Source organism: Bombus huntii, chromosome 2 (genome assembly GCF_024542735.1).
Source record: "Bombus huntii isolate Logan2020A chromosome 2, iyBomHunt1.1, whole genome shotgun sequence".
Classification (NCBI taxonomy): Eukaryota; Metazoa; Arthropoda; class Insecta; order Hymenoptera; family Apidae; genus Bombus; species Bombus huntii.
In genome coordinates, this window is record NC_066239.1 from 362551 (window position 1) to 385700 (window position 23150).

The 23150-nt window shown below is 40.1% G+C and overlaps 1 protein-coding gene across 1 annotated transcript in view; it reads left to right on the forward strand.

Moving 5' to 3' along the window:
* The first annotated feature begins 204 nt into the window (after positions 1 to 204).
* The window catches only part of LOC126873505 (lachesin-like), a 102742-nt gene continuing 79796 nt past the window's right edge, over positions 205 to 23150 (forward strand). The window contains exons 1-2 of the mRNA XM_050634445.1: positions 205 to 675; positions 22765 to 22852. Coding sequence (XP_050490402.1) covers positions 22783 to 22852 — 70 coding nt within the window. The 5' untranslated portion in view covers positions 205 to 675; positions 22765 to 22782. The remainder of the gene's footprint in view (positions 676 to 22764; positions 22853 to 23150) is intronic.

Genomic DNA, 23150 nt, shown 5'->3' on the forward strand with positions numbered 1-23150 from the left:
GATCACCGTCAGGATCACGATCAGTTTACCGGCATCTCTCAATCCGTGAGTGCGTGTTCGGTATCAGTAATCCATGTGCTGTTGAACACGTGCATCCACGCGAGACGTCGACTCTCACCACTCGGACGATCACCGTGCGATCGCGCGACCACATAGAGAAAGAGAAAATAGAGAATCAAATTGGTTAGTTTTCACACAGGATGTCGGAAAAGTTTCTACATACGAGGTTAACTGACTTGTGGTTCTCTGGAAGATTTTAAGATATGAGGAACTTCCACGAGGGTATCGGAGCAGATTTGAAATAAATTCATTTAAATAAAATAAATAAAAAAATCTGATTCCCTTTATTTCACACGTGCAATCGAAAGAGGGATGAGTTTCGCGAATTGAAAGAAGATCTCCGCGTGTTCTTCATATGTACATACATATTTTGTGACAAGTCGTTGACAATGAAAACGGGACGAATTTTTTAGTTACACTAGGAGGATGTTTTTCTATTCGGGATAACTCAAAAATTCAGTGAATCATTGTGTATCGATGAAGATCGATGGAGTTGAGGATCTATGTAAGTTCCATCGAGTCTCGAGTAGCACTCCGTCTCGATGCTGATAACTCGATTGTGGTTATGTTAATGGAAGACTGATCGCGAATGAGGAAACCATCCAACGTTTCACCGTGAGTATATTAACGCGTACAGAGAAAGAGAGAGAGTGTCTGCCCGACCCTGTTTAAACATAAGAAAAATAGTTTCTTCTTTTTTTACTTCGAGGCAAAAATTAGTTTATGGTATTCTTTCGCTATCCTTGTTTCAGTAGAAAACATCATCTTTGTTCTGAAAACTACGTTTATTCCTCAATTATTTCATTTGAACACAGTTAGCTTTTCGTGTCAGCCGTTCCATGATGCGTTTGGAACGAAAAGGATTAAATCCCTTAACCTATAATGTCGTGTGAGAGACATGATACGTCAATCGGGCCAAACATAAACAACACGTGTGAGAGACGCGGTATGTGGATGTTATTGATTTATTATTTACTTCAAGATAATAAATCCTTCATGTTCAATGATCAATTGGTAGTAACAATTTACCAAACATCTTGCAAAATAAAATTAGTTGTACCTTACACATGCATTTACATATCAAAACATATCAATTACATATCAATTTGCACAACTCGAACGCTCAGCCAAACTGTGAAAAGGTTCGACGTGTGACCAACCTTGTTGTTTATGGCACGCCCCGAATTTTCCAAAGTTACTACAGCAATTTTTCCATAATATGTTGAGTATAGGAGACATTGTTGTTCTGAAAGGTCTCCGATATGGGTAGGTAGGTCTCGGAAAGGGTCGGATATTGTCGGGCAATATTTGACTTGAATTTCTAGAAAGTTTTCTTTGGGTAGCTATATAATGTTTACGATTCTAAAGAATCTAATAACACTGACGTACTTAATCGCTTTTTACGATTATTTATAATTTGCAAAATACAGGAACAAGCGAATGTATTACAGTGTTATAATGTGCAACGAAACTAATTTCTAAGGGGCTTCTTTTCGTGATTTTCGTGATTTTGAGTCCTTAAGCAGGGACATAAATGGTGAAAACGCCACGGGAATGACTGGATAACTGTTTCTGCTCGGTTTCTTCGTTATCTTTTTTAATTGAGACATATTGTACATGGAGGCACGTGCTTGGTAAGCGTGTCTGTATTTGCATGCTGACCCCGGAATATACACTAGACTATAAACTATAAAACGGTGCAACGGCTGTGGTTGATATTACCGTATCGGGACCGGTTGTCGAATTCTTATGAAAAATAAAATTCCACGGGCGGCGTAGCTGCCGCTTCGCTATGGGGCCTTGCGATCGTCTTTGTAATTTAAGATAATTGAGCAATTAGCAGGAGCTTCCTAATCACGGGGGATCGCGTGAAACAATACGAAAATTGATTTACACCATACGCGCCACTCCCAGTTTTTCATGAGCTGATCTCTTATCAAATTCTCTTGCTCTCGAGTCCGTATGCGCGATTATTCGTGTAATGCATATGTGCGACAGAGGGAATTTGTCAGACATAAGAATGCAGAGTGAAACTTTGTAGTTGCTCGCATCTCGCATTTATGCTTCGATGATTCTTAAATGTAATTTACGACACGTTATCGTAGGGCTGTGGCTCTAAGTTAACAATGGGTTCTTAATTGTATTACTTTGCAAGTTCATTCGCTTTTCAGATGCGTTCTGAATTCGGTTTTATTCTTAAAAACCTATTTGACGGTACAAGTTTGTAAATATCGATGATTCAACTGTTTTTTCCTTTTCTATATGGACCTAATTAACCTTGGATTGAGAAAGTCATAATATATCGTAAATATAGGGAAATGGGACGAGTTCATTTAGAACGCCAAGTTACTGTAGATGTACGTACAATTTACAAGGTAACCCGTCTATTATGCATATTTATAATTGTTGATACGTAACAAGCTCCATTACCATTTAAATAAAATAGAGTAGGATTATGTTCGTTTCCGAATTCAATTGTGAAACATTACTATTTATTTTACGCGAAAAACCGAGCTTCTTTAACGCGAGCTATATTCAAAACAGGAGGGAGAAGAATATTTTTTTTATTGCAAAATCACGTGAATCGGCATATAACAAGTTGTGGTTTTAATAGAACGTCCGATTAATAATTCGAATGTGTACATTTCCAAGTAAATAATTCAGTTCCCTCATCGTCAAATTATCTTTCAACATGTACAGAGTCAAGATATTTATTATACATATTGTATAATATTTGTAACTGGTAAATTGAAGCTAATTATAAAATCGATATGTACTTGTTACACGCTCAAAATATGAGGTATTTATATTACTTTCATTGTAATATGAATGTAAACGATTAAGTAATCAAGCTACTCGTTAAAATTACTACCCGCTACTGCCCGCTACTATGATAGGAATACTTCCTACCTACTTCCTAGTATTGGTACCTGGTTATTTATTGATCAACATTCTACATGGCTAAATTAATTTTTTCACCGTCTTTTTTACAGTCTTCTTAAACTTTTTACATTGCTACTATTATCTAATATCAAAGCAACAAATTTTTACGAAAATTAATTTACAACAAAATTGAATAAATGAAACGATCGTCGATAATCGTATTTTCGTTTGTAGTCTTTGGAATAATCGTTATCCATAACGAACCCTAATTACATTAACGATATCGGAAAATCGAGAAGGACGTAACTGATTTCAATAAAATGATAACAGTTAATTAGTACAACCTATACGAATTTTATTCGTTTGTATTTGTTCGAATTAGGCTAAATAAATCCCAATAAAAAAAATCCAGTTCCCAGGAAAGTAGGTCGCGAATGCTTGACTATCTTTCCTTGTAACCGCTAATCCCGTTAATCGTTAAGAAAGTTACAACATGCCGTTAGTTCAGCGAAAAGATCATAATTTTGCATTTGTATAAAATATTTTCTTAATTTTTTCAATTAACCGCATGTTATTGTTCTTTCAAAATGCAAACATATATAAATATATGTCGGAGATGAAAGAACACCGGTGCCTTGGAATTTTGGACAATCCCGCAACATTGTAATCTAGAGTCTACTATAGCTGTAATTAAACAATTGTAGTTATTCAATCCGATTGTAATTGTTCGAGAGTTGTGATAATGAGCTTGGGCTCGAGGCGACAGCCAGTCGCCGGACGAGGCTGCGGTCACGGGATGAAAGTTTTATCTAACAAAGATATGGAGTAATTTTACAGCTCTCCTTAAAAGAAATATTTGTAGCGGCACGCGACAGTAAACATTCCAACGGTTTCTATTCTGTGGCTCGCCACACGCAGATCCTATTCTTCGGGTATGATGGTTACCAGGTGCCGACGCGCCTCCACAGTACGTGATCAGCTAGTCCGGGGGCCGTTATAAGCACTAAGATCTAGTTACCTAAAGTCCTTCAAACAGACAAACAGTCTTTGCCCCAACTACGGAAAGATAGGGGAGATCTATTTTTTTCAACGAACGACATCTCCCACTAGCAACTTTCTCTCGAGGGCGGCTAGCATCTTTTTCTAATCACCGATATGGAGATTGACCAATTAGCAGAAATTTCCCTTACTTTCTGAACGAAGGCTATCCTCGACGAATCCGATGATCTCGTGTCCTTAGACACACTCCATCATAGCTTTCCTCTGTGGCATCATCGGGACGGAAAGTCATTCTCTCTTGCGATCTCATCGACGGAAAGAGTAACGCCTTACGATCAGTGAATATTAACAAAGAATTCAGCATAGATTTCGTAAGCATGTACATCTATCATCCCGCTGACCGCGGATTCGTTATCGAACCTAAGACCATTGTCACTAGTGTCGCCTAATCGCTGTGGTTGATTGTCAAGTCTGTAGTATCCATACTTGTGTTAATAAACCGTACCTTTGTTATACCATAACGATGGCTAATTTCAATGAAGATTTATCAAACGCCCACAACTCTATTCCCGACGTTACCCCGACATATATATAAACATGAAGACTATGCCAAAGATTAGAACGATGCCGTAAACTGCGATGCGGTGACTATTTTTTCCGGTTTTGGTAAGTTTGGACAGTTAAATCTGATATTAATATAATATTTAATGTGCCCTTAATTAACGTACAAAAAGTCACGCAAGTACTCTTTAATCTTTTTTTCTAAAATCAATTAAAAGTTGATGAACATTCAATATAAAACATTAGTACTAATAGATACTCTTGTAAGAAAAAGCTACTTACCAGTATGGAAGACAGTATACTATCAAACTGCTTAAACAAGCCAAACTAGACATATAAACAATCGTCAAGTGAATGCAAAAAGTGATTGAGAAATGTGTCGAAAATAGCAGTAAAATTCTAGCATCATTTTCGGGAACCAATTGATAAATTTAGGAAATCTGTGTCTTCTACTAAGAAGACTATTATTAAATCTAAAATGCAAAATCACATCCCACCGATAAAAATAATTAGTAAAGACGAAACATTGTACATAAATAAAACAACAAATATTTCAAAACCAAGCCAATTAATAAACGAAGAGCAGGAATGCTCAGCTACAAACGAAGTCGAAATGGAACCAATACAAAACAATGAAGAAAACCAGTAACGAACTAACCCACCAGGATGAAAGCTGGAAGGTGGCAAGTTATAACAAAAAACAAAAAATATCACCAAACACAAACGTTAGGAAAGCTATAGAAGCAGAAAAACAACAATGGCTATAAGAAATCACACTCCGAAACTCCTTCAGCGCACTGCCAGAAGAGAAAGAAACTGACCCGGCCGAAAAACCAATAATCCACATCGCCAAACCACCGCCAATTTACATCGAAGCCCAAATAATAAATCCTCTAATGGAACTGCTAAACATCACGGCAGGTAAAGAAAATTACAGCATTAAGCAACTAAAACTGGACCAGGTAAAAGTGCAAACTAACACCCCGGAAACTTATAGAAAAGTGGTAAAAGTGCTAAAAGAGAAAAACGCCGAGTATCACATTTACCAGCTCAAAGCTGATAAAAGTTATAAAGCAGTAATCAGAAGATTGCATCCAAAAACAAATACAAATAACATAATGGAAGAACGAGCTAAAATCGGGCATCAGGTAAGAGCAATAAACAACATAACCAGGTACGATACTAAACAACCATTACCGTTATTCCTAATAGAACTCGAACCTAAAAACAATAACAAAGAAATTTTTGAAATAAAAAAGGTTCTAAACACAATAGTAACAGTGGAGCAATCTAGATATAAAAAAAGACATACCGCAATGCACACAGCGTCAGCAATATGAACACACAAAAAATTACTGCAACAGAATCCCGGCGTGTGTCAAATGTGCAGAAAAGCATCTAATAACAAACTGTCCATACATAGGAAAAATAAATGAAGTAAAATGCTACAACTGCAATGGAAACCACCCAGCTAGCTACACAGGCTGTGTAGTCAGAAAGCAACTGCAACGTAAACTGTTTCCGCCGTTTCGAAACAGGACACGCAACAACTATCACGCGCAACAGGATAGCACAGAAACTCTGACAACACAAATTCTACAGCACGTAATGAACAATAACCACAGTAACACCAACACCGTTGGTAGCCGAAGCTAGGCGCAAGTAGTCAACCAATCGTCATCCTAAGACAACTAAAATCAGAACAACAACAGCAATGACACTACAGAAATCAAGGAACTGCTCAAACAATCCATCAAAAACACCGAAATGCTAAAAAAAATGACAAGCGCCAAAACGCAGTTCTCAGACAGCAAACGTGACAAATCACAGTCATGCTACAACTACTTACAAACATGCTAAGCAAAAAATAAAAACGGACACGCTGAAAATAGCAGCCTGGAACTCAAACGGCCTGCAACGACGGGCCCTAGAAACTAAAACATTCCAGTATAACAACAATATAGACATATTACTAGTTTCAGAAACACACTTCACTCCAAAAAGCTACATAAAAATACCGCACTACATATATGATATATGATACTACACTACATATATGATACCAAGCATCCCTCAGGAAAAGCACACGGAGCTACCGCAGTGATAACAAGAAACGATATCAAACATCACTTACACAGCCAAGTAGGAGAGGAATATACCCAAGCAACCACCGTTACAGTACAAACTAGCAGCAACCACTTCCAGTTGTCAGCAGTATATGTACCACCGCGACACAAAATGACAACACAAATGTAGGAAGAGTACTTTCAACACTTAGGTAATAAGCATATCGCAACGGGAGACTATAACTCAAAGCACACACTATGGGGATCAGGAATCACCACACCTCGAGGCAGAACCTTGGAAAAATACATTAGGAACCACAACCTCAATATATTATCCACAGGAAGGCCGACATATTGGCCGACAGACCTGAGCAAAATTCCTGACATACTCGATTTTGCAGTTACAAGGAGACTAAACGCAAATAAACTAACAATAACACCCAGCCTCGAGCTTAGCTCCGATCATACACCCATAATAATTACATACAGAAACAAACCAATACTTTACAGCAACTCAGAGACACTATGCAATAAAACCGAGAGCAAAATCAACTGCAACATCCCATTGAAAACACCCGAACACATCGAACATGCAGCAACAGCATTGACAGAAACGATCCAAGAAGCAGCATGGACAACCACTATACCTGAACCAACCAACAGACAAATAAAAATAATTCCACCAGACATACTTGACAAAATCAGCGAAAAAAGGAAAGCGAAAGCAAAATGGCAAAAACATAGAACACGAGAAAAGAGAAAACACAAACAAATTTGCAAAGGAAATAAAAAACAAAATAAAAGAGCACAACAATAACGAATTCACAATATTCATAGAGTCACTCTCTGCACACGAGAACTCCAACTACTCCCTATGGAAAGCCACGAAAAAAATAAAGAAACCAATAAAACTAGTCCCAGCAATCAGAAAAGCAGACAACACATGGACAAAAAGTAACGAAGAGCAAGCTAAAGAATTTTCCAACCACATTTACAACACATTTACACCACATAATATCAACAACAGCAACCCCAAATGACATACCCCAAACCACTAGTACCTCAACTGACAAACACTACACCATACCTAAAATAACAGCACAAGAAATTAGAAACACAATCGAGAAGTCAAAAAATAATAAAGCACCAGGAATCGACCTAATCAATGGTAAAATCTTGAAAAACCTTCAGCCAAAAGCGATAAGATTAACTACAATAATATTCAATGAAACACTAAGAATTCAATACTTTCCTAAGTTATGGAAACTGGCACAGATCATAACGTTACCTGAACCAGGCAAAGACCCACACCAAACTACATCATATAGACCAATATCATTACATCCTGTTTTCTCTAAAATACTAGAGAAAGTAATTTACGACCGCATAAAACCCATAATAGAGAAGGAAAAATTAATATCGGATCACCAATTCGGATTCAGAAACAAACACTCAACTATAGAGCAAATGCACAGACTGGTCAACGAAATAATACTAGCACTAGAAAACAAACAATACTGTATAACCCTCTTTATGGACATAGAGAAAGAATTTGTCAAAGTAAACCACGAATGCCAGCTACAAACAATCAGGAAACAATTCCCGGAGCAAATATACCAATTAATAAAATCTTACTTAAGCAGCAGAACCTTCGTAATAAAAATCAAGGACACATACTCCAAAGTCAAAGACATCAAGGCAGAGGTTCCGCAAGGAAGCGTCTTAGGATGAATATTATACACACTATACACGGCCAACATACCAACAACTACCAATAGGAAAATACTGACCTTCGCGGGCGACACAGCGGTACTAGTCAGGCACACTAACCCTGTAACAGCAGTCACATTACTACAAGAACATATGAAAAAAATAGAAAAGTGGCTACAAGTTAAACAAATTAAAGCAAACCCCAGTAAATTCGACCATATTACATTCACACTGCGAAAACAGATACCACCAAACATCTTTCGTAACGGCACGCACGTAACACAAACAAGGCGAGTCAAATACCTAGGACTCCACATAAATACACATCTCACATGGAAGCAGCATATCAAATCAATCACAGACAAAATACAAACAGCAAGGAGACAAATGTATTGGCTAACAAGTCGAAAATCCAAACTTCTGGAAACCAATCTGGACGGATTACCACTATGTGGGACAGCAGCAATGGTCCATATAAACAAAATAGAGACAATAGAAGCTAGAATTCTTAGAACAATAGTAAACGCCCCATGGTACGTTAGAAACGAGGACGTACGGAAGGACCTGGGAATACCAACGGTCAAAGAGGAAATTAGCAGATACGCAGGAAAATACAAAGAAAGAATAGAAACACACCCAAACCGGCTAGCTGCGGAGATGATCAACACCTCAAACATGGATAGAAGACTGACAAGGTAACACCGAGCAGACCTCACAAAGGACACAACCTAACAAATACGAAGATGGTACCCCGCTGGGGGTAGTTACCTACATGATAATCAAGTAGCCAATAAATTCTACCAAATGTCCAAATCGGACAAATTGTGAATGTTAGCAACTAAATAAAAAAAAAACGAATCGTTGGATCCCTTATTTCTTGCGGGATAATAATGTGGGAATATAACTCTTTTATTAACTGGTTATTATATATTTTGACTTATCCAACAACTTCAGTATGATACAAGGCTGAATATTTGATATGACAACTACGAACGAGTGCGACCTGAGACTCCTTTCGTGTTGACGATGATGATGACTATTTTCGACTTGTTGGTTCTTGCTGGACTTCCGACTCCTGCCGTTCCTTGCACTGGCCTCTGACTCAAGTTGATTTAGACTCCCTGATGAGATTTGACTGTTACTTGACTGTTCTGTTGACGTAGGCTCGAAATAGACTGACTGGTCACTCTTATGTTGTTACGGAGGAAAGTTTGGTGTGGGCGTGACCTTTGAACGAAGAACGCGGATTCGTTGTTCACACTTTCCGTCAGGAAAGTGAGGGTAACGATCCGCGATGCCAATTGGTTATGACCCACGTTAATGCATGAAGATATGAGGGGGAAGCCTCCTACCAACGTGGCTCGTGGGTGATCTTGTTCATGGGAAAAATCAGCTTTTTCGTTAGACAAACATTCATTTTTCCCATTAGGTGACTACCCCATTAGGTGATATTTTAGAGCGCCTAATAAACCCAAGGACTTTTCTAAGAACCAGCTATAAACCGAAAACTCTTATAGGATTAGAAAATCCTTCCGAATAAGCACATTAACTTGAAAACATATGTTAACAATTAAGTTAAAAAGGTTTATGGTGGGTCCTTAGGTTTATTGAGGTTCGGAGTGACGGTACGTGGACCGTAGGCTGCCAGGCAATGAAGAACGTCGCACAAACCATCTCATGCTACGTAACAGTTACTATTATGTATTAGTATGTTACTGGTATTTAATTCCGTATAGGTAAGTTCGGAAACGCTGAGTCACGCAAACGATTGCTAGTAACTTCTTTTCCATTGTATTATAATTAATTTCGGCTTTTTTAACCACTGTACTTGCAAAATCTTGTCCGTAAAACAAACCGGTAAAACACTGGATGTTGTAAAAATGATGCAGATGTAAACTTTTCTTTAAATATGTCAAAAGCCTTTTGCTTCTGATCAGTCCATAAGAATCCTTTATCTTTTTTTTTTTTTTTTGTAACTGCGGCAGTGGACCCGCGATATTTGAAATATATACTATAAATTTTTGGTTATAACCTACCAAACCTATCTAAAAAAATTTATGCCGCTTCAGTAATTACATGTCTTAGATAAATTGTGTTTTTATGCAGAAATTGGCATTTATTAGATTACAACTTTAATCTACTCTCTGTCACTTATTTTTTAAGAAATTTACTATAATCTTCTTCAATGTGCTTTACATGAACGTCAATGAACAACTATATCATCCATATACAGTATACACGAAACATTTTATTCCGCGTAACCTTTCTAGCCAGCTCCATTGCTCGTTGGAAAGTTGGAAGAGCACCCTTAAGCTCGGACAGCATATGATTAAATTCAAAATACCCATGCTGTGTTAAAAATGCCATTTTCTCATGATCCTCAGAGTCCATGTCAATCTGATAAAAACCTGTTGATAAATCTAACGTGGAGAAATATATCTGTTGGAGATGAAAAGAACACCGGAGCCTTTGGAATTTTGGACAATCCCGCAATATTGTAATCTAGAGTCTACCATAGCTGTAATTAAACAATTGTAGTTATTCAATCAGATTGTAATTGTTCGCGAGTTGTGATAATGAGCTTGGGCTTAGGGCGACGGCCAGTCGCCGAACGTAGCCGCGGTCACGGGATGAACGCTTTGTCTAACAAAGGTATGGAGTAATTCTATAGCTCTTCTTAAAAGAAATATTTGTGGCGGCACGCGACAGTAAACATTCCAACGGTTTCTGTCCCGTGGCTCGCTATACGCAGACCCTATTCTTCGAGCAAGATGATTGCCAGATGTCGATGCGTCTTCGGAGTACATGTTCAGCTAGCCTGAGGGCCCGTCATAAATCTTAGAATTTAGTTGACTAAAGTCCTTCAAACAAACCGTCTTTGTCCCAGCTACGGGAAGATAGGAGAGACCTATTTTTCAACGAACGGCGTCTCCCACTAGCAACTTTCCCTCGAGGGCGGCTAGCATCTTTTTCTAACCACCGATATGGAGATTGACCAATTAGCAACATCGCCAAATTCCCTCACCTTCTGAACGAAGGGTATCCTCGACGAAACCGATGATCTTATGTCCTCAGACACACCTCATCATAGTTTTCCTCTGCAGCATCATCGCGACGGAGAGTCATTCTCTCGTGAGGTCGTATTAGCGAGTTACTTAGAGTCTGTACGCTCGGTGGATATTCCCCGTTTTCGCAAAGAGTCCGACTTAGATTTTTGTAAGCACGTACATCTATCATCCCTTTGACCGCGGATTCGTTATTGAACCTAAGACCAACATCACTAGTATCGCGAGTGTCCAACCGCCGCGGTTGATTGTCGAGTCGGTATCATCCATACTCGTATTAACAGACCTTCGTTATAACAGTACCTTCGTTATAACACGACGATGGCCGATTCCAATGAAGATTCATCAAACGCCCACAACCTTATTCCTGACCCTTCTCCGACATATCTAAATGATCGAATATTTCAGATATATTTGGTAGAGAAAATGAGTCTTTAACCTCTGAAAATCTCCATCTCATACAATTCCATCAAGGTTTCTCTTCGTCATTCAAATTGCTTTTAAAATCTATCTTTATATTATCACGTAATTTCTTCACTCTGTCTTTCCTAGTCAACGCTTGGGTATCGTGTGCTCGCATAATGTTGCGGTCTTCAGCGGCGATTTCGTCAGATAGATCAGTGTACTGTACTGTTGGTAGTGTTTACAGTTACATTATCGGAAGCTCTAACCGTATCGTATAAATAGTCATGTTAATTATTGATATGGGGCACGTGGCATTCCTAGCCGTAGTCAAATAATTTTCTGCATATACGCCTATTTCTATCATTCATTTCTCTACTAATCCTTGTCCATTATTGTTTGTAAGCTCGTATTATGGTCTCTATACGTGATTGTATACTAACCTTTTATACCAGTGGTCAATATTTGCTCGAAGTTTCTACGCGTGTTCTCGGTTTAATTATTGCCTTGCATTTACTTATGTAATTCTAATATTCTATCAACTTCTAACAGGAAATTTCCTTCTTTTTTGTCCTTCACTACAACACAATATATAACGAACCTGTTGCCTATTCTCACGTTAATGTCAATTTTGCAAATCGTAGGAATTTCTGTGAGTCTTATACCCTTCATGGTTATTATTTCGCGTGTAGTATTTACTAATCCTATTTGCTACTATCAGAGTAAAGTTATATCTGCTCCCGTGTCGATTAACACATGCTCTGTCGCATCTTTTATTTCTTTTCCTTCTATTTCTACTATATTCTTTTATCTAAATCTTTCAAAAATACAATTTACCTGATAAGAACTAATACTTCGTCTCTCGTTCGAACCTGATCCTCGAGGTCTATTACTTGCTTCACTTGTATACGATCTAATTACTCTATTTCTGCTTACTGCTGTCATGTCGGTTTCTGAACGTTTCTCTGCTATTTCTACTTTTCGTTTCTCCGTCGTTGACTGGTCAACGTTTTATGTGCAATCACTCAGGACATATCTGGAGCTCTTGCAGTAGACATAAACTATTGCAGCGCGATGTACCTCCCGTTGCATTCTAAAGTTTTAGCGATTAGACGGAGGGCGATCAGGTGGTGAAACTAATCGTAGAATGCTTAAACGTGCATAAAAATTCTTTGCAAGTTCCCCTTATCTATGGCATTGCCTACATTCTGGAACATTAAATCTGTGGCTTCTGCTTCCTCTAAAATTCTGGACCTTCCTGAATTTTCACAGCTACGCGTGGAATTTCACCCTAATGCCTGCCCTTTCTTCATCAAAGTAGTCACGGCTCCTTTAAGCGCACCAAATTGTCATGATCTTAATATTACTCCCAATTTATCTTTTAACTCTAAGCTAAGAACGTTTGATACCTGCTCGTTCACCAATTTTCTTAGAGACATGTTTACCACGAACTGCTTTCGGCTTTTGTCATCAATTGTGACAATTCACAGTTAGTTTCTCTAACGTGATCGCGAATGATATGACAGTCCCGTCGTCTCTTTGCCGAAATACATTAAATTCAGTTTCTACCGCGCATAATAAACATTTCTTCGTAAATAATGATAACAAGGATATGTTTAGTGTGTTGAAGCTGTATGTATTTCAGTATTCTAGTTGTATTCCTCTATCTTCTAGTTTCCTTCTATCCTCTAGTTTCATCCTTAAAACTGCTCGCAATAATAAAAATTACTCTTCAGTGCAAACTAACAAATAAGAAAGTCCACAAATAAAGCCGTAGTGAACGTATTATAAACGTATTATAAAATGGAATTTAATATCGTGATAATTAATATTCTTTATAATATTAATGACGAATCATTATTTAGATTATTTTTTCTTATGTATTGTAAACTATACTACCTTAAATATTTTTTAAATTAAATTAATTGAAGAAATATTGCTCTAGATTAAGATTTCATCCACACCCAATTTGCTCTATAAAATCATTTGTCTTTCAACATTTTTTAATAATTATTTACAAAGCGGTTGGCCTCACTGATTTCAATGGCCTTGAAATATGTTGTCAAGACCAACATTCTGAACAGTTTCTTCTCATACATATTATTGTTGCCGGAAATTAATTTTCGAAATATTTGCAAAAAAAAACCGTTCAATTTACGTTACGATTACAGTTCATTCTGCGATCCGTGCTTTTGTATAACATAACACAACTCATTTTTGATAATTATTTTCAACTCACTTAAAAACGAAAAAGTAATGGGGTATTTTGGGTAACTATTCGACTACATTAAGGCCGCCGATAACGCTATTGTGTGAAATAAGGTAAGGTATTAAATAATAAGACAGATACAATACATATTAAGGCTAATATTATATCATCGTTATTCGAAATTGGAAACACTTCCGATACGATATTGAAAGAAGCGAATAATGTTTACATGATTCCGCGCTAGACACGTTCGATATGTTATATCTTACTGTCTGGATCAACAAAATTTGGTTTATGAACAATTAAATGCTTACATCCTTCTTTATCCAAATCCCAGTAGAATTTCCAGCAATCTGAGATAATGATGGTTCCAGGTCTAATAAGGAATTACTTCGATAAATAAAACCTTTAGAAACTCACTGGCTAATAATGAGTCGACCGTCGTTGAATTTTCTCTTTACAATTTTCGTCTCATCAACTTCTACAATCTCACTCTCACCACCAATTTGAGTCGAATGTTTTTCCATCCATAAGATGCACACTTCTTGACAAAAGCTTGCCCAATCAACGACTGTTTTCAATAATAGTCCCAATTCATTCTTTAGAAATTGCTGCTGTCATGCTCCTAACATCAAACGGTAAATATCTTGTACAGGAACATGTATGCTACTGAATTAAGACTGATAGTATGCACTTATTTTCGTATTACATTTGGTCTGGTGGTACTTTATGACATCTATACATCAAGCTGTCACGATGAAATTTCATTGCATTTCCACATTTAATGCAATTCATGTTATCATGAATTACACTCTGCTCAATTAAAAAATTAATTAATTCATTGCAGCTACTACACATAAATATGTGTAATATTCATTTGATACTATTCGTATAATTTTATTTTATTTAAATATATTCATTTAGTAGTGAATCTTAATACGATATTTCTGTGAAGAATTAAATTACTACATCGGTACTGAAGCAAACTTCTGAAGGTACTACAATCTTGCGATACATCATTTACATGCAAAAAAGTCTAGAGCTGCGTGGCTTGTAATGTAGAGTATCACAGACCAGCGATATACATATTGTAACAGTAAAATATGAATCGGACATATTTGTGCGAATATCTCGGAAACTAAAACCGAGCAACGATAACATATATGGGGAAAGATTGTTTAGAGTGTCGACTTAAACAACATATTTCATATTGAAATCAGTGAGTCCAGCCGCTTTGTAAATAATTCTTGAACAGTTTAAGTTTTCTTTTTTAATAAAACCGTTTCGATCATAATATATTTGCCGGAGAAGGAAAGACAGCGGGATTTCCCGTCCGCAATGTTGGGACAAACCCCAATACACTAGTCCAAACTTTCACTATAGCCGCCCTAAGTAATAAAAATAAGAAATAGTCTTAATGTTCCAATCTAACTTTATGACGATGGGTTTGGGCTCGAAGTGACATGACAGGTCACCGGTCGTAGCCACGGTCATGGGAGGTCATGTACCTGACAGAGGTATGAAATGATATGGCTTTCCTTAAAACAAAGATTAACCCGAGAAGCGGGGACAGGAGTATATAAGGGCAGCCTCTTTTGGATTGACGGAGTTAGTTAGTGAGTCGTTGGACGATTGAGTTATCGGGAAGTTATCCGAATCGAGTAGCACGTTGATACGAGTCCTCCCGTGGACCGTGGATTCGTTGTCGAACCTGAATTCGCTGCCACCATCATCTCGACTATCCTATTACCATTACTCCTAGCCCCTGGTAGCGTCCACATTCGTACTGATAGAGATTGGCTACATTCGCGACGGTAAAGTAAGTAAAGGTTCATCGAACGCCCAAGTGCCAACCTGCCTCCGACATATTATTAATTTCCTAATAAGGCAGACTATTTAATATGAATTAATATCCGCCCAATCATAGTGACAGAATGCTTTTTCCCTTTCTCTTTACCACATTTCAGCCATTTCAACACATTATAACACTTTCATGAAAAATATCGGCAGAAGGAAGTATAGTGAAAATAAACTGCTGGGAAAGAAACTTTGAGTCTCCAATAATTTGGAGAATCCATAACTATTAAGCGATTGAAGCTAATAAATTGCTTCAGGAATCTTTGCACTTTCTGCTATTAAACATCAAGAAATACATCACGTTAGGCTTCGAAAGAACTCTGTTGAGTTTCCGATTGAGAAATTTATCTTAGCGTCTGAAACAGTATTTCGGAGTAAATATATTTGTCAGATTTGTGTAGAATGTACAGAGTATATACATACATAGATATATATATGTTAATATAACGAATATGTTAATATAGTAAGGTAAACAGTAATAAGGATGGGCTCCAAATAGTACCGAAAAGTGCCGAAAGGTGAGTAATAATAAAGGTCTTGAAATGCAAGTATCATCTCCCATTATATTTTCGATCTAATACTACAGCAGAGATCTGTATTTATCGCACAGAATAAAAACAAGCATTTTTATTAATAATTCGTATCATTTTCAAAGATTTCATTTTTGCCAGTCATTTTTTCATTATCGTCCAAAAATAATAAATTTTTTATTGTATTTATAATTCAATTTTTATAATAAAAGGTACTACTTAAATGATATCATAGCAATTATGACAGCTGATATATGGTATAATTTATTTTCGTTAGAAATAATAGGACACATTGAAACCTACGGGGTCTGTAAATATAAGTAAAGAAATTGTTATATCCATGAAATTGGAAATTCCAATGACATGTCCTTCCAAGTTAACAAGAATACAAATTCCGCGTTAATCACGCTATAATCACGAGTCAAATTAAAATTCCACCGAGGAAATCACTTTTCGTGTGTTTTGTGGCAAAGGTGAAAAAAATGTATGAAATATGTCCCAGCTAGGCGAAACTTCGATATATGTATATGTTTCGGGCGAAGTCTGCAGGACGCGCGGCATCCACTTTGCCCCAGTAATGTCAACTATTACGTCCTGTGACACAAACCATATTCCATCTCTCGGTTAAAATGCTCAGCAGATGTCTAAACATCCTTATTCGGACCCGCAATAATCCTAAGGACCGACATAAATTTTAGTACTATTTACAATCAAGGCCCTCAAGTATCTTTCAAGTCAAAACGTTCCTTAGAGTTAATGTTCATTCCGAAAAAAACACGGGAAAGCGGGTTTTTTTCCTGTGTACAATGCCACTCATGAGCGACCTTTGGTCCAGGGCGGCCAACATTCATCCATTTTTTTCTTGTCATCATCCAATTAGTAACGATGACGGTTGCCCTCAATTTCTTAACGAAAATTGCCATCAACGAATCTGGTTGTCCAGTGTGCTAGATACACCCATAACTAGTTTTCCTCCTCGATAGTGCTACACACTTAAAAACAGTATAGTAGGGTAGACAAAACATCCTGCATATCACAGCCATCGAAACAATAACCAGATAATAACAGAATAGCCGCGTCTGATAGACAATTACTTTTTTAACTACTCAACTTACAACTAATAACTCACAATAACTCAACAACTCTTCTTTTTTACGTGGAGAGAACCTTAATGGGCACTCCGCGATCTGCGGAGAGGGCACAGAATAGCGCCAGATTCATATCCCCACGATGATCCTCTTAAGCGCATCAGGAGGGACCCTGAAACCGCAAAAACACACTCACGAGTCCCTCCCCCTCCTTGAGCTGATGACCGTCCTCTCTCTTCGAATGCGCGAAATGCTGTCATACCATATCGCGGCTCATCCTCCGTGTCGGCGTACAAGATTGCCCGATTACCTAACCAGACATTCTGGTAACACTGCGGTACTGATATCGGTCAGAGTCTAATGATCTTACCTGCGAAGTGGAGCTAACTTGCCTTACTAAGACGCGTCCACGACCTCTACCCTATCTTCGCCTATCGATCCACATTGGATGGGATCTTTGCTACCTTTTCCTTTCCGCTGCCTCCTTCCGGAGCATCATCTGCTCGCAGAAGTAGGTAACCGCACTTCTACCATTCTCGCTCGTCAGCAGAGATATAAGCACCACCGGTGGCGAGAGATTTACACCTATTTCCGCGGTGAGAGCAAACGCCGGGCAATTTTCCAGCGTGGACTGCGCCGAGTCCAGCTTCTCATTGTAATAGTGGCAGCTTGCGGTCGCCTCCTTCCCTATCCGATGCAGGTACTCACCGAAACACCCGTGCTCGGTAAGCGTATCTCAGTACATCATGGGAACCCGGGGGGGTTCACCCCCCCCCCCCCCCCCCCACCGGCTCCGGAGGGAGCCAATCGAATGTTCCACTTTGGCAGAACGACATCGACGACCCTAAGTGCGGACACGCCCACTCTCTCATGAAAGTTGGTCCGCTAATTCTTCGGTTCTATCACACCTGGTCTCTAATGTCGGCACCCGCAGGGTCAACCCCATCCACCAGATTTCTCGACCAACAGGAGGCGGTAACGGTTGGCCCTCAAGTCCGCCGCTCAGACCGGAGCATTAACCGCACCACCCCGGCGTGCAGTCGGTGCCCCCTACCTCCTGGCCCGCAAGTTCCAAGCAGTAAACGTCATAAGGCATTCGTCGTGTCCTCAACCAACGGTATTAGGCGCTACAAGTGGGCACCAAAGGTCCAGTGGCTGTCGAGAATGTGACCCATATATTTCATCCGCGTTCCCACCTCGACCTCCATTCCTTCCAGTCTCAGACGATACCCCGCTGGAGGCGTCCCGCGATCTGCCTGACTACAAAACCGCAGGGCTTCGGTCTTTTCAACGGACACCTCAAATCTCAATCCCTTGATGGAGCCGACATCATGGACAGATGGTCCCCAGATCAACACCAACGTGTCATCTGCGTAACACGTCAGTGCCGATTCCCGGCATATTGTTTATCATCTCTCCTCCCCCGCCGATATAGATGATACTTCGGTCCCGGACATACGCACGAATTATGCCGTGCAGATAGGGAGGCTCCCGATAGAACTCCAGGGCTTCCTCTATTTTCTCCCAGGGCAAATTATTGGAGACAATGATAATGTCCAATGACACCGCCAATGCCACATCTCCTTGTCGCTCGGCCTGAAGAACTAGGGAGCGAACGATAGCATCGGTTGTAGAACGCTCCCTCGCCAGCCATATTAGCCCGGACTCTGGATAAGTGCTCCTCTAGGTGGACAGCTATCACTATCTCAAGCAACTTGCCTGCCTTATTCAGCAGACACAGCGAGAGGCCGAGAGAGAATACAGAGATCTCCCCGGCTTCAGAAGAAAGACCATCCGTCCCCCCCCCCCCCCCCCCCCCCACCACCGGTCGGAGAATTCACCCCAAGCCAATTCGCCTCAGCCTCGGGGCCAATTCCTCGGTAACCCCCCTACACAGGCGGCCTGGGACTCCGTTGGGACCCGGAGATTTGCGCGTTCCGATCGTCCCTACGGTCCCTGCCCACTCTCCTGCTGACACCGGCAGGTACAGGTTCCAGTCCTCCGTAACGTGCTGGGAACGTAATGGTCGCGCCTTCTCTCCCCCTGCTCTTGACAAACAGAGTATCGACGACCCATTTCAGGGACTGAGGGTCCATCGCTTCCGTCGCGTGAGGCGTCAAAGGGCGGAGTATTTTCAACACCACCTTGCAAGGATGTCCTCACGGGTCGGAATCAAGGGTGGCCAGGAATTCATCCCAGGCCCGCTTCTTCGCCTCCCCGACAGCTCGCTGCTTAAATCCTCGCGCTTCGCGGTAGGCCACAAGCGTACTACGGTGGCCTCTTCTCTTCTCCGCCTGCGGTGGGCTCGGGTATACCGGCGTCACGAGCAGATACACGCCTCTCAAAGACACGCAATCTCCTCGAACCACCAACACACGGAACCGGCACAGCGCTGACCTCCGACCCGCGGCACGTATGAGTAGCACTTCCGTCCATCCCCTCAAGCGACGACTATAGCAGCCGCCGCCATAAAATCCTCATCGCGGTGCGTCGAACCCCACCGCGGCAATTTCATCCGCCCTTCCCGGCGGACGCCCGGGCCCCTTTAGCCTGGACGGGTCCATTCCGCTTCCATTCTGAAACAAGGTTGATGGCTGCGTGGTTCGTCCAAATGAGGTCCACCATGGACTTGCCTATCCGCGTGTTAGACGACCCCTCAATATAAAAGTCGGAGGTCCAGCGCAGCGGCCCACTCTAACACCATACGCCCGCTCCCATTGGAACTACTGAAACCCCACGCTGTTGCATGAGCGTTAAAGACTCCTAGGACCCGTGATGGACGGGCTTGTAGACGCCATGTGCAAGCCGCAAGTCTACACAGCAAGAAGGCGTACTCCGTGTTTCTAATACTGGGTGACACATATACGGTCACAACGGCCAGGTCCCCCCAATATACCGCTACAAAGCCCCGTACCCGCTCAAACTTCGAGCAGGTGGGGCTACCCCTAATCCCAGTCCCAAAAATGGCGACTAAGTTGTCCCAGTCCCCAGCGCCTTGGGTCTCTTCGAAACTGTGGTTCAGTCGTCACCGTCAAACCGATCACCCGCTCCACCATGCTCTGTGTCAGCGATTGAAGTTAGTCTGTAGAAGTTTATTTAGTTTGGTGAAGGTGTTATCTCCATGGTTTCTTCCAAGCGTTTTCACACAGTCAGCTCGGCTGACTCTACCTTCTCTCGTTTTGCCAACCGAGCCATCCCTCTCTATATTCCACCACCGATGATACTGGTGACGGTGACAACGCTTCTCCTCCTTTTTGCCGGAGCCGTCGCGGTCACGTTCACACTGGTACCCTCTTTCTACCCCGCGTCGATATATCATCGTAGAACTTCCCGCCTCCACGTCACAAAGAAAGCTTATCGTAGGAATCCCGAGTCGCTCCCCCCAAACCCGACGCCTCCGATATATCGGAGTTTCTCCGGCTAATCTCTTTCTTTGCTTCCTCACCAGACGCAGAAACACGTCTGGAGGCCTAGCTGTCCACCCTGAGCGGCCGTGGTCGTATGATGACGACATGGTGGGATCCACTTTACTACCACCACCTACGACGATACTAGGGCATCACTCCCCTGCACCGTACACGTTGCTGTTTTGTTTGTCCATATCCATGATTTATTTTCTGTGGTCCAGTCGTAACGAGGAATTCACGTCTCACTCACTCCTTCGCAACCTACCCCGGTCAAGGCCGGTGTACGGTGACAGGGAGCCCCACAAGAGGGTGTGGTGGGCGGTTTTGACCGGTATAGGCTCATCAGTTTCTACGAAATTCTCCACACCGGACTGGCGTTAGGACAAGTGTCCTAAGGCACCGATCGGTAACTACCCAACTATAAGAAGATATCAGATCCATTGGGGTTCCCTGCAGCGTGGTCTTACTCCATGAGAATCCATACCCGTCCCATGCTCCCCACAACTCGACAACTCAAACCTCGATAACTCACGAGTAACGATTAACACGCACCTTCTCGCAATTTACTCGTAAGAGCAACTAGTCGCAACTCAATCTTATCTACAATTGTAATTATTAATCACTAAGCATTCTCTCCACCAAGATGTCCCCTTTTATACCAAAGTCTTCAGTACTCGTACAACATACGTATGTTCCACAGTTGTGGATAACCTAAGATGGTCACCGACACCTTTTTTAATTGCCCAATGTCCTAAACTTCCACGGACATATGGCCAATTGGGATTTTCCATCCTTCCCGGCCTGTCAGCACTATCACTGTCTTCTACCTGTAGTTCTTCAGGATTTTGCCAAGAATTTTCCACGATAGTGCAATAATGTGAAGTAAAGTTTATTACTAATGCTATATAATTGGAAATATTTCTGTCATTATATTGAAAAACAGAATTATTTAGTTGTCGACATTATGCGTTCCGCGAATCTAACTATACAGTTTCACTGAAAACCTCGTTCATATTTAAATTATGCGAGGCTATAAGAAACGTTCTTTGAAAATTTTATTTGCACAAAATCTGCTTCAACCCAATACCAATCACATATGCAAGGCAAAAATTGTTAACAAAAATATTTTTTGGCCGAAAATCAAGCCGCCTTTGTTTTGTGTGAGATTGGTATTGAGTTGGACTAGATTTTCACAAGCGAGCAGAGCAAGCGAATGGAATTGAAGTAAAATTTTCGAAGATACTTCTTATAGCCTCAGATACGTAGTTACGAACGAGGTTTTTGATGAAGCTGTATATTCAGAGTTATAAAATATGATAAAAAGATAAGGAGTTCAACGACTGGATAGTTCGATGGATGCAAATGGGACATTCCGCGGCGCACGGAGCGATGAACATGTCAGTTATGCGTGTGACTGTGTCACAAATCGCACATGTAGGCATAATGCATTGTAGTGATACCGATAATTTTTTGCAAATACTTCAGAAAGTAGGACTGCGCAGCAGTTACATGTGTACGAGGGATTTGTCCCGAATGATGATTTTGACAGTATATTTTAAGTTCATTGAAATAAAAAAGGACCAGTTTTCCTCACATTGACCTCCCTTTACTATTAGCAAAATGATTGCCAAGGTCGGTTTCCGCCAATCGAAGATTTTTATATCCCTAACCCTATAACGATTCTTTGTTTCAACAGGAATGTCTCTATGATGACTAAATTAGGAAGAAGTTAAAGTTAGTGTTGCGCTACTCATATTGATTGATTATTATCCAAAATGAGATATGAAATTAAACGGAAATTTCACACGTAAAGTTAAGAGTTCTACTTGTTCTAAATGGTTAATTACTGCCGTTTAATTATTTCGAATATTGTGTTAATCCTTTCTTTTTCATGCGTTTAATTACCTTTTTCTATTGTTCTAGCTAGATCGATAACCGTAACAAAATGGTGAATCGGCAAAAAGCACTACTGATGACGTTAATAGCTCTCTTAATTTATCCGAACGACATTTTTGGTAAGTCTTTCGCAAAAGAAAATTTTAATGAAGCATTTTCATTTCACAATACACTTGAACACACACAATGTTATAAATATTTCAAATAAGTAACTTAGTTGGCACATTTTTCGACAAGTGTTAAAAATAACACGTATGACATCTGTCAAAATATTACTTGAAATTTCGTCAACGAACATAAACGAACAACACGCCACAATAATTATCGTCTTATATGAAAGAGCCACATTTATATCGGCAAATATGAAACATAAATATTTCAAATAATATTAGTAATTATATTAGTATTAATATAAGT